The following is an 11,256-nucleotide window of genomic DNA, read 5'->3' as shown; positions in this document are numbered from 1 at the left end:
GTGAATGAAAACAGCTCCAACTACTCTGAAATGTATTAATTGTAAAAGAGACAGAGTTTGCCCTGACATTTTTTAAGTAAAGAGTTTATATTATTGTGGTGCCTTATAACAGATAAACTTCTCAACAGAAACGCATGTACTATCGGTTTACTCCAGCAAACAGAGTAACAACCTATCTTAAGCGCCCCAAGTGGTAGAATGTTTGCTTGGATTTAGCCGAGCAAACGTTTTGCACCAAGCACAATTTCAGGACACATTTTACACCACGGCAACACGCAACAAAAACATCCTTGCGTCGGTCAACGTACAAAGGCCCAAATGAGCGGACAAGGAGCGGCGAGATTCGCAGTGTACAAACTTTCTAAATAAGGGAATTGCTTCTCTAGCGGAAACCCGAATTCCGTAGCCCGCCCTGAGCCATGGCCAGAGGATTAAGGGCAGCTTCCGGGAAGAAGCACGAATGAGGGGGATTCTTCCCTGAGTCTAAAGCCTTAGGCCAATTAAGTCTCTTCGTCCGCCTGTAATCATGCCATGAATCCATAGCCTCGGGGCTCCAGGCTGGGGTAGCGTCACACCTCTCGGACTCCGCCCCTCTTATTTGCATAGGAAAGCCCGAGCAACCAATGGGAGTGAATCGTGGCAAAGGGGCATTGAAGGGATAATGTTCCCTCTCCCTTGGAATCTCCTCCTTCCCTGCCTGCTTGAGAGACTGCCGGCCTGAGAGACACCCGCTGACACAGGGAGACTGCCTGGAAAAAACTGCCGTGGGAGGCAGAGACTGTAGGGGAAAGGAGCCAATAGTACAGTGGTACCAGCATTACATGTAACAAGCCGGATAAGCGATATAGAGAGCGCCAAGCTCCTGTCACTGAGCGGAACGCAGAGCAGTCGCTATCGCCTGGGGCTCCGACACCAGCACTCACTGGAAGGATGACAGAAGCCACTAAACTGAGACAGTGACCGCTTGGCAGACAAAGACACAGCGCCACCAGGAGATAGTCACATCTCGCTTGGGAACTGATCGGATCCTATAACCGGCACAGGGAGATGCCTGCTATAGACTGATCGGCTTGGTCCAGTGTCTGTAGGCTCTAAATCGGCTCCAGCAAACGGCTTGGATTACACGTACTTCAGGGAGAGCAGACTGAGCTGGAACAATGAACTATCTGGTGAGTACAGAGATTTGTCCTGTCTGTTTCCTCTCCGGCTCAGGGGAGAATTGGCAACTGGGAGAGACAATACTGGAGAGTGGGGGAGGTGAGCGCGCTGCACGCCAAGCAGCAATGCACAACCTGCGACCTTCCAGTCACTGCTCAGTTACCATCTCTACCCTCTGGGCAGGCCACTAGGAGGTGTAGTGAGTTGTAGTTTAACAACAACAGCAGCAGGAGGATCGCGGGTTTGAAATCTTTGCTTTCGTTTTTGAGTTTCCTCTACAGGGAGGTTTGAGTAGGATAAAATGAAAGTCACTTGTGCTATACAGAAGGGACTTTAGGCAGCAGTGTTGGACTAAGATGGCAGAGGCCCACCAGAAAACCCCGGACAACAGCCTGCTTTCAGAACTTTAATTCCTCCTCTTCTCCCTCAAACTCTTTATTATCTTAGTCTCTTTTCTCTACAAACTATATGCTATTCTTCCATCTACCACGCTTCCTTGTTTCCATACAGAAATAGGGAATGACCATGAAATAGTTAGAAGCAAGAGGGCCCACTGACACCTGGGCCCACCGAGAGTTTTCCTGGTATCCTGGTGGGCCAGTCAGACACTGTTGGGTAGTAAAGGGTGATGGAGGCAATTAATGGGATGTAAGGGAGACAGACGCCATTAGTGAGAAATAAAGTTGCCAGCAACTAGTCAAGTGGGTTTTAAAGTAGATTAAATTATATGGGTTGGGCTGTAAGCTACATGTAAGCAAGATGGTCCAGAACTGATACATGGGGGCTACCAGAACTACAGCACGTTGTGAGATAGGAGATACAGAGGCTGCCTCATGTCCATGTATTCACTGTTTAACCTGGAGTTGTGAGCTTTGGGGTTCAAATTGTGACATTGTGTCAGAGATGGGGCAGTAAGGAACAATGGAATATTAAAATGTGAGTCAATCAGAGAGTAAAAGGACAGCCTGTTAGTGTGCAAAATAAGAGAGGTGAATTCTAAACCCCCCCCCCTAAAAGCAACAGAGATTACAGGAAGCCAGACACATGATTTCCCATTTTATAGACGTCTAAGTATTTAGCCATCTCTGTTGTCAGACTGGTATGTACCTGGGTGTTCTGTGTTGGTTGCTTTTAAAAGGAAGAATGGAAATGTATACAGCAGGCCAAATTTCTATGTATATATGGACATTGTTAAACACGTCGATCTTTACTTATGGGGGATCACTGGGATCCAATTACGAATGCACATGTGGTTAAGTAAATACATTAACTAGCATGCATATGAGTGTTTCTGCCAGCAGTATTATTAACATTGTGTTACTTGTATCCATTTAATTCTTAGTAAATCTGACTAGTTTATGTGTGCTGTAACAGATTTCAGTATTTTCCAATTTTGAGGCCAAGCTTAAGATCACCATGACTCTCACCCTTCACAGGGGATATTTGTACCATTGCAATAACCAATAACAAACCGGAGATTTACTTTTTTATTTAACCTGAAATTCTGCTCTGAACAACGTTGTTTGCTGATTGGTTTCTATCCGTTGCAATTGTGCTTGTGTTTTATGCAAAGCAGGCAAAGTTGCATCTAGCACTTTTAGAGTGGGGGGGGTGTCACTTCCGGAGTACATGTTCAAAAGGGCATTTGCATCTAATTCATTGGGTGCACTTATTAATGCAACATGCTGTGGGAATCCTGGAGCTACTGCCAGGTCCAGGGCAGTAGCTTCAGGATTCCCTATCATCAATAGGCTCAGTCTCCAACTTTTATCAGAAGAGGCAGGATGGATGCATTGACAGTCACGTGGAAGTGCAGCACTGCATTTGGATGGGAGCACCTTAATAAATTGCGCCAATATGCGGTCTCCATTGTGTCCATTATAGAGCATTTGCAATTTCAGGTGTGTGCGTAAATTACCCCTATAGTGTCCTATAGATAATGCAGAAATGTATACTGTAAGCAGACGAATATTACATATTCCAGTCTCTCAGTATCCCTGACTGCATTTCCTTTTGCCCCCCCTTTTTATATACAATAAATTTGCTCAACTCACATAGTTTTTGAGTCTTAAATTACAATGGCACACAAAACCTTGCTTTTGTGTTGTGGCCAAAAATGAAATCTGCTCACCATAAATAAGGTCATAGTTTTTTTTTTTCGTTTTTATTTTTGTCCATATGTGAAACCAATCACATTTTTCTGCAAATAATATAAAGCGGCGGAAATAAATAGCGCGTTTGCCTCTGTCGATAGCGTCTGACATGTGATAGATGGTATAATTATTGCAGGAATGCATATATCCAAGGGTGGAAAAATGAATAAAGAGGTTTGGAGCCAGTAAGACAAATGCAAGAACCAGACATAAGCTTTTTGGAGCCAGAGGGGTGGAACTTATATATAAAATAAGTAAAAAAGTTAAGCTTTAGGATGAAAATATTAGTAGTCATAGTTTCCACACTCTTAGAATTTATACAGTATTTAATATACTTTGTAGACACAGAAAATTATAGAAGATAAACAAGTCTTGCTTTGGACCCTCCTTATATTCTTTATCCCAAGTAGCATCATTCCAAAATTGCTAAAACACCTGTATTACTTCTATTGAGCACCGTGTCAACAATGGTAGTTCCACCTCTGTGTGTTTTACATATTCAACAGTGTAATCATTTTTGTAGTGTACAGTTATTATAGTGTAGTCTCAAAGCGCAGTCATTTCCTGCAGCACTGTTGAATGCATAGGGTGAATGAGAAGTAAACACAACACAATGAAAACACAAGAAATATAAAATGCAAGATCTGCTTCGAATAGCTTACAATTTTGAGCTCTGATCTCGCCGAAGAAGGTCTGAGGGTGACCATACACTGGCCCATTCACTTTTGTATTTATACACAATTCCCAGACCCAACCTAAAATCAGATTGTTTGTGTGTGTCAAAATGAAGCAGATGATTATATTTTGATGGGGCTGTCCATTTTTGGGGTTCATATTTTTCCTTCTGCAGCTCCACAGGTATAATTTAAATGCAAGTTGGTTGCCACATGGTATAAACTTCTGCCGGGCCTCCAAACTTGCTAACTCTACTTATTAAATTTAAGCATTGTGTTTTAGGTCAGATAAAACACTTTAATAGGGGTCAGTGAACCTCACCTATCTTGAAGGACATTGAAAGTTGTCTAGTTACAAATTAATAATATTAAAGCAAGTATTTCAGTCACACTGGCCACTTGCTTTTGTGGATCTTAACGTCACACTGTGTTTAGCCAGCTGGGTTTAGTGAGCATATTCCAGATTCCTGACACAACTGCTGTATTGAAGTTTTACTCAGTATTTCCATAGCGTAACTGCTCCCATCCACACCTTGTAAAATGCTGCTGCAAAGGACTGTATCTGATTCCCAGGTTCTTCCCAGTACTGTGTCCCTATATCACTTTTAATCTGGTATTAAACCACTGACTGCAGCCCTTTGCGCCTCTAGCTTTTCCCCTCCATAAGGGACCCCTAAGTTTTAGTAAAGTATTGAATGGCTTCGCTCTCTTAAATTCCTCTCACGCATACACTATATTTCCCTTGTGGCACCTTTATGTTGGAATTCACTAGCATGCTCCAAAATGCCCAGCCATAGTGCTTTTAGAGACATAGCTAACTTTTACTGCAGTCAAGTCAATCAAGCATGGGACAAACTGGCCGAGACCCTTGTATTGATTAAGATTTCCATATTTCTGAGAAAAAATGTGTATAATACAAACAAGTAAATTTGGGCTTATGCACATAATAATCGAGCTGCACAAAAAAAAGGTTTAAAGAAATTCTGGCCCAAGGGTAGCTGATAGATATAGCTTTTCAGTGAGTCATTTTCATTCAGAGCCAGTTAAGGTCTCTGTAAATTATTTGCCTGGATCTCTTGTCTTGTGAAATATCTGGCATAGTTCAGCCTCACCTAAGGACAGCTTATTATTTCATAGAAACTACAGCAAGTTAAACATTTACTTGAAGATATACTAACTTACTGGTAGTATGTAAGAATTGTTAGCGTATTACATTGCTAAATGATTAAAACTAATTAAGAAATTTAAGGGGCAGATTTATCAAAGTACGATTTTCGTACTTGAAAAAGCACAATACAAAAAAATCGTATTTGATACAAAGTACGAAAAATTCGTATTTGAAAATACGAAAAAATCGTATCTGATCATATAATGGCCGAAAAGTACAATTTTTCCATATCTGAATGATCGTAAAATGCAGGAAAACCTTGCTGACTTTGATCCTTCTGTGCATGATTTTGGAAGCCTCCCATAGGACTCAATGGCACTCACGGAAGCTTGAATGAATCCGAAACTTGCAAAAGTTGTAACCTTTAAAAAAAAACAAAAAACGAATTTTTGGATTCAGACCAGTCGTACTGTGATAATGTGTCCCTAAGTCTTGGGCAAGTCTTTGTCTAAAGCTGGCCACACACGTTTGGATCTTTCAAAGATCGTTCCAACCCTCCACTGACGTTCAGGGCTGAATCGTCAGATATGGAGGTAGAAACAATAGGATTTCTACCTCCTTCTGTCGATTCAGCCCTGAAGGCAGATTTTGCTTGGGCGCCTTCAATGGCGCCCAGTGAAAATCTTTAAACCCGCCCGATCGGCGAGTCAACCGATATCAGCAGCCTCCTGCGATATCGGTCGCCTTGCCGACTTGCCATACATGCACCGAATATTGTACGAAACGAGGTTTCATACAATATTATTGGTGCGTATATGGCCAGCTTAAAGGGGCAAACTTGGTTTATTTATTTATGAATCATTTAGCTAAAATAAATACAAACAGAGACCTTCTAGAATAAAGTACTGCAAAAAGCACCTTGATGAATTTTCACTGATGATTTACCAGGCATTTGTATATAAAATTCCAAGGAAGAACTTACTAGTCAAATTGCACAGAAAAAGTACCTCAGTCTGATGTCTCATCTGTGACTGGAAAATATATTCCTAAATTTTCCCTTATTCATAAAGTATACTTCTGTGTTAGGAGTTTACTTATAACCTGGGATACATGTCAGTGTGCCAAATGGTATGATATTATAAAAAAAAAAAAACAGTTTTGCTGATTTTTTTTTTGGCCCCTGTCTAAAGAGACATACCCCTCAGGGCATAATATTCCTTCTGCATGCATGTAATATGTGTGTTGGCAGCCATACCTTCTATACACTACATCTGCTTAAATTCCCATCATTGGCTATCTTCGCACTTTGATCTATAGATATTTACTACTCCCGATCCACAATAGGGACATTGCTTGTTTTAGACAATTTACATCTTGTGGCGGGACAACGTGCTGTTTAGTTTTTATACCCCTGGGTTAAATTCTAGGCATGAACATGCAGGTATCAGCTTGCTAACAAGTCCTGACTAAGTTGTGCTTCACTGTTTGTGTACATTCCTGTTTTGGCAGCGTGTCTGTTTTTTTTATTTTTGTGTGTCTTCTGGTAAAGTGTTTCTTTTTGATACACAGTGTATAAAACAAATGTTTAGGAGGGAAGGAACGTGGTACAGGAACCACTTAACCTTAGGAAGTATGGCTGTTTTATTAATCCTGGAAACACCAGACTTTTTCAGGCAAATGGAAAATAGTGTTATTAACATCCTCACCACCACAGACAGATCTAAATAAGCACTGCTTGCCCTATGGCAGGGTAAGGTTGATAGGCAGCTCACATTAAGGAATTCCTTACTCACAGAGATTAGTTAAAATCTAGTCTAGTTAGTCATGTAAGGATTTAAAACAAAACCATACAAATAGACTAATCTCTATCAGTCATGCTGGACATTCATAAAACGTCAGTCAGGTTCATGACTCAGTGTAAAGGAGAACACATGTTTAGCTGAAGGGGGGCTCTGACTAATCATGCTAGTGGGGCATTAATTGGTGTAGTACTAATATCCCCCACAAAAACACAGTGTGCTGCCCAGATCCACATGTTAATTCTGCTCTGTAATTATTACAGCCTGACAAGTGCTTAGCAGATACTGACTAAGTAGCCATCACAGATGAGAGTAGAATAGGTGAATAGAGGCATACAGGGAAAATACGCTGAATGCAGAGGGCCAGTGCTGATGACTGAATTAAGATACAGGGTCCCATTGTACAGAACATCCTTCCAAGATCAGCACATTACGCTGCATGTCTGGCTGATATTTGGCCAAAATGTATCTTTCACAAGAAAAGTAGTGTTGTCCTTGCAGCTGCAAGTTGTAAATGAGTCCCTATGAGTGTTGGTGTCTAGTAGCCTCACTTCCTAGAAATCTCAGATCACAAAAGGAGATAGATAATCTTCAGATTCTTAGAAGCCATTCTGAGGAAATGAAAGGAAGCTCATCTCCCATACTGAAATTCAGTCTGCCACATTGCAACTGTCTTTCACAGCCTTTCTTGCATTCATTCTCTCTAGCTGGAAAAAGGCTTATGAAAAGCACTGTAAAGTACTTACTCATCAGAAGGCAGCCAATAGAACAATGTCCAGTTTTTGGCTTTAAAGGGATATTTATGATCACATACTTATTACAAAGAGTTAGATAGTGTTTCTATATATAACCAATGAATATTAAAGAGGTCAATCATAAGCCAAAATTGCATTTATTCTTGTGCACTTTTAATTTCTATACCTCTTTATAAAAACACTTTAATAAATAATTTAATAATCATTTCTTAAACTAAGACCAATTTCATGCGTTCACATAAACAGTAAATGAATACTTTTTGTGAAGTTCATTAAATAGCATAAGGGCGAAGACACATGGGGTTTTTAAAAAGTAATTTGCAGCAACTAATCGCAGCAATCCCACCATAGGTTACTGTATAAGTCGCTGCGGTTTTTCGGTGCGTGGATTAGTTGCTGCAACTTATCAAATTGTCACGGTGACTAATCTCTGTGTGTGTCGTCGCTCTAACTCAGTGTATTGCCAACTATGTAAATTGCTGGCTAATAATGTAAAAAATTTATAAATCATAACTAGCGAATCACTGGGTGGATTGGTTGGACATGGAGTATAAGTAATGCAGACGTGGTCTCAAAATTTGTGTGCATGCACATAGCTTAGAGGGAACAGTCAAAATAGTGCTAGAGTCTATAGTGCACTCCACACTTCTGCATAGATTTGGTTTCCTAAATGCATTTATATTAAAAGTACTGAGGTTTAGTTAATCTTGCTTTAACATGATAGGCCAGTGTGGGCTTGTGATCGTGGTATGCAGGAGCTGGAGGTTAGAAGCAGCGGTGAAATCTTTAGGCTTTTTTGAAATATGGACAAAGACTTTATTATTGCTTACAAAATAAAGATTAAAATATGTTTTTGGCAGTCTGTTAAAGGATAACTATACCCCCAGAATGCATACGTAAAGGGATTCTGTCATGATTTTTATGGTGTTTATTTGTGTACCAACAAATGTATTACACTTTTTAGTTGTAACCCTGGTGTGCAGGCAGCCATCTCAGTGCATTCTGCCTGATTCTGAGCTTTTACAAAGAGCCAGCGCTACACATTAGAACAGTGGTTCTCAACCTTCCTAATGCTGCTACCCTTTAATACAGCTCCTCATGTTGTGGTGACCCCCAATCATAAAATTATTCCTAAGATATTCGGAAATATGTGTATTCCGATGGTCTTAGGCGACCCCTGTGAAAGGCTGAGAACCGCTGCATTAGAACTACTTTAATATAATCTATTGTATGTATCAGTAATATTGCCATTTTTTTCCTTGAGCCACCATTTGTGATGGGTGTGTGCTCCTTTGGAGATCACCTGACAGGAAAAAATGCAACTCTAACTGTAACAGGAATTGTGGAAGCAAAAGACAGAACTTTTATATTTAGGATTAGCCAACTACTAAAAAAGTATATTTTTATGAAAATGGTACCCTAATAAGCTATTTTATGTAATATATTTTTATAGAGACCTACACTGTTTGTGGGGTATGTATTTCTTTTAACCCTTTAAGTGCCACAGAACGTAGAATCTAAATTCTGTGGATTAAAGGACTGAAGTTCCACAGAACGTAGATTCTACATTCTGCAGCACTTCTGGGTTTGGGCCGCTCCTTTGTTCCCCGCTACCAGCTCGTTCCCCAGCCCCTAGGCAACAAGCAGAGGCTGGGAATGAGTGGCCCTTGTGGCACGATCGCCATGGGGCCCCATAAGAAACAACAGGCACGTCTTGGCGCCCCCCCCCCCCGAGCACAGTCCACTCTCCTGATCCAACGGATCCAATGCTTCTCTGTCTCCTGGCTGCCCCCCAGCTCCTTCAGGATGGCCTGCCTGGTCGTGCCAAACACAGAAACACACACTTATTACACTAATACACACTTATATTTAAACTTACGCACGCACACACACATACATTTGGGGATGGTTTACACATAGACAACACTCACACTTACTTGCACACACAACATGCATTTTGGCAAGTGTACACACACACAATTTTGTGGATTTTTTTTTTTTAACCTGGAAAAAAAAAATGTTTTATTGCCTTTGCGGATAGCATATTCATTTACAGTGATTTTAGTGCATGTTTAGTCATTCTATTGCATTTTAGCCATTTTATTGCATTTTTAGTTTTGCATAGGTATTGTTCACTAGTTTTTGTCTGTAAAATTAATTTTGCCAAGCCTGACTGCAGATTACACTAGGCAGAAAACCCTCAAAACATTGATCTTAGTGGTCTTATTGAATTTTAGCGATTTTATTGCATTGTTCTTTGTTACCCATTTTTGTTTCATCAGAATGTGTACTTACAGAAGTAAGTGGTCTCCACACTGTTAGGGGGGTCTTATGGCACATAATACACATACTGGGTGCTTATATTGCAGTGGCCAGAGCGTCAAACATAAAAATTAATTTCCACTATTTTCATTTGGGTGCCTCTGTACCCCACATAGTTTGGTAGATCTATGCATATTTGACATCAAACTGTAGTAGACCCCTGTTCTTCATATAAAGAATATTTTATGTTGATAATTATATATATAATGGGGTATGCAAGCTTTGTGAGGATTTTCAGAAATTTCATAAAAATCATTACATTTAGCTTTGCTGTTTGGTGCTTTTCCATACAAAGACATATTACACATGCTGCTGAATGCAAAACGGGTAATTTTCTGAAAATATGAGGTTTTCTTGGTACGTAATGCTATGTGGGAGAAAAGGTGCTTGAAAGTGGAATCTTTAAGGCGATTTTTAGAGACTTCATCAAAACTACCATATTTGAGAAAGCATTGTGACTCCATACTGTGGAGTACAAAGACATGGGTACCCATTTTGAATTCACCCGAATGTGTATTTTCCAAAAATATATGTTTTTTTGGGGGGGGGGGTCAACATATTTTTGTGCTTTTACCCCACGAAAATACAGTAAATGTTTTGAATTTTCAGTAGCTGAAATGATCTCTGGAGCAATTTGTATGCACAAACTTCTTTTTGGGGTCTCTAAATGCCAGATACTTTGGTGATCTTTTGCACAATGGGCATCATACTGTTTAGTGGACCCTTGGCTTTCATATTTATGAAGTTTTTTCTTGGTACCTAATGCTATGTGGGTGATTAGGTCTTTAAAAGTGGAAGCTTTGAGGCATTTTTTTAGAATTTTTATATAAATTGCAGAAGTGCAGAAAAGCATTAATGTTTGGTACTGGAAAAACCATGGAAAACCGTGGTTACCCATTTCGACACGGATTCAACAGAATCTTTACTTTTCAGAAATATATGGTTTCCTGGGGTAAACCTAATGTTCCAGGATTTTTGGCTTTGGAATCTAAAGTATGCCATATTCTGCTGTAATGCTTTGTGAAATATGGTAATTTAGTGCTGGGAGTTTTTGATCTATAGAAGTCAGAAATCTCCATAAAACTGTACATATCAGATATTGGCATGTTCGGGAGACATGAGCCTTTCCGAATCAGTTGAATTTTTGTCTATATAATAAAATATTTTTCTCTTTTTCTGGTATAAATCCCTATATCATGAAAAATTGCCATTTTTTCTTTTTTGTGTTTAGAGCTCTAAATCTTGTGGAAATACACAAAAAGAGACACAAAGACAGATTTGGAAAGC

The 11,256-nt window shown here is 39.9% G+C and overlaps 1 protein-coding gene across 2 annotated transcripts in view; it reads left to right on the top strand.

Moving 5' to 3' along the window:
* The first annotated feature begins 249 nt into the window (after window positions 1-249).
* Window positions 250-11,256, top strand: part of bcar1 (BCAR1, Cas family scaffold protein) — a 93,623-nt gene continuing 82,616 nt past the window's right edge. Inside the window, exon 1 of one of the 2 annotated variants that reach the window (XM_012960799.3) lies at window positions 250-1,169. In XM_012960799.3, coding sequence (XP_012816253.2) covers window positions 1,158-1,169 — 12 coding nt within the window. In that variant the 5' untranslated portion in view covers window positions 250-1,157. 2 annotated transcript variants of the gene reach the window in all.

Source organism: Xenopus tropicalis, chromosome 4 (assembly GCF_000004195.4).
Source record: "Xenopus tropicalis strain Nigerian chromosome 4, UCB_Xtro_10.0, whole genome shotgun sequence".
NCBI classification, from domain to species: Eukaryota; Metazoa; Chordata; class Amphibia; order Anura; family Pipidae; genus Xenopus; species Xenopus tropicalis.
Note: the sequence above shows the minus strand (reverse complement) of the source record. Positions and strands in the feature narration are given on the sequence as shown.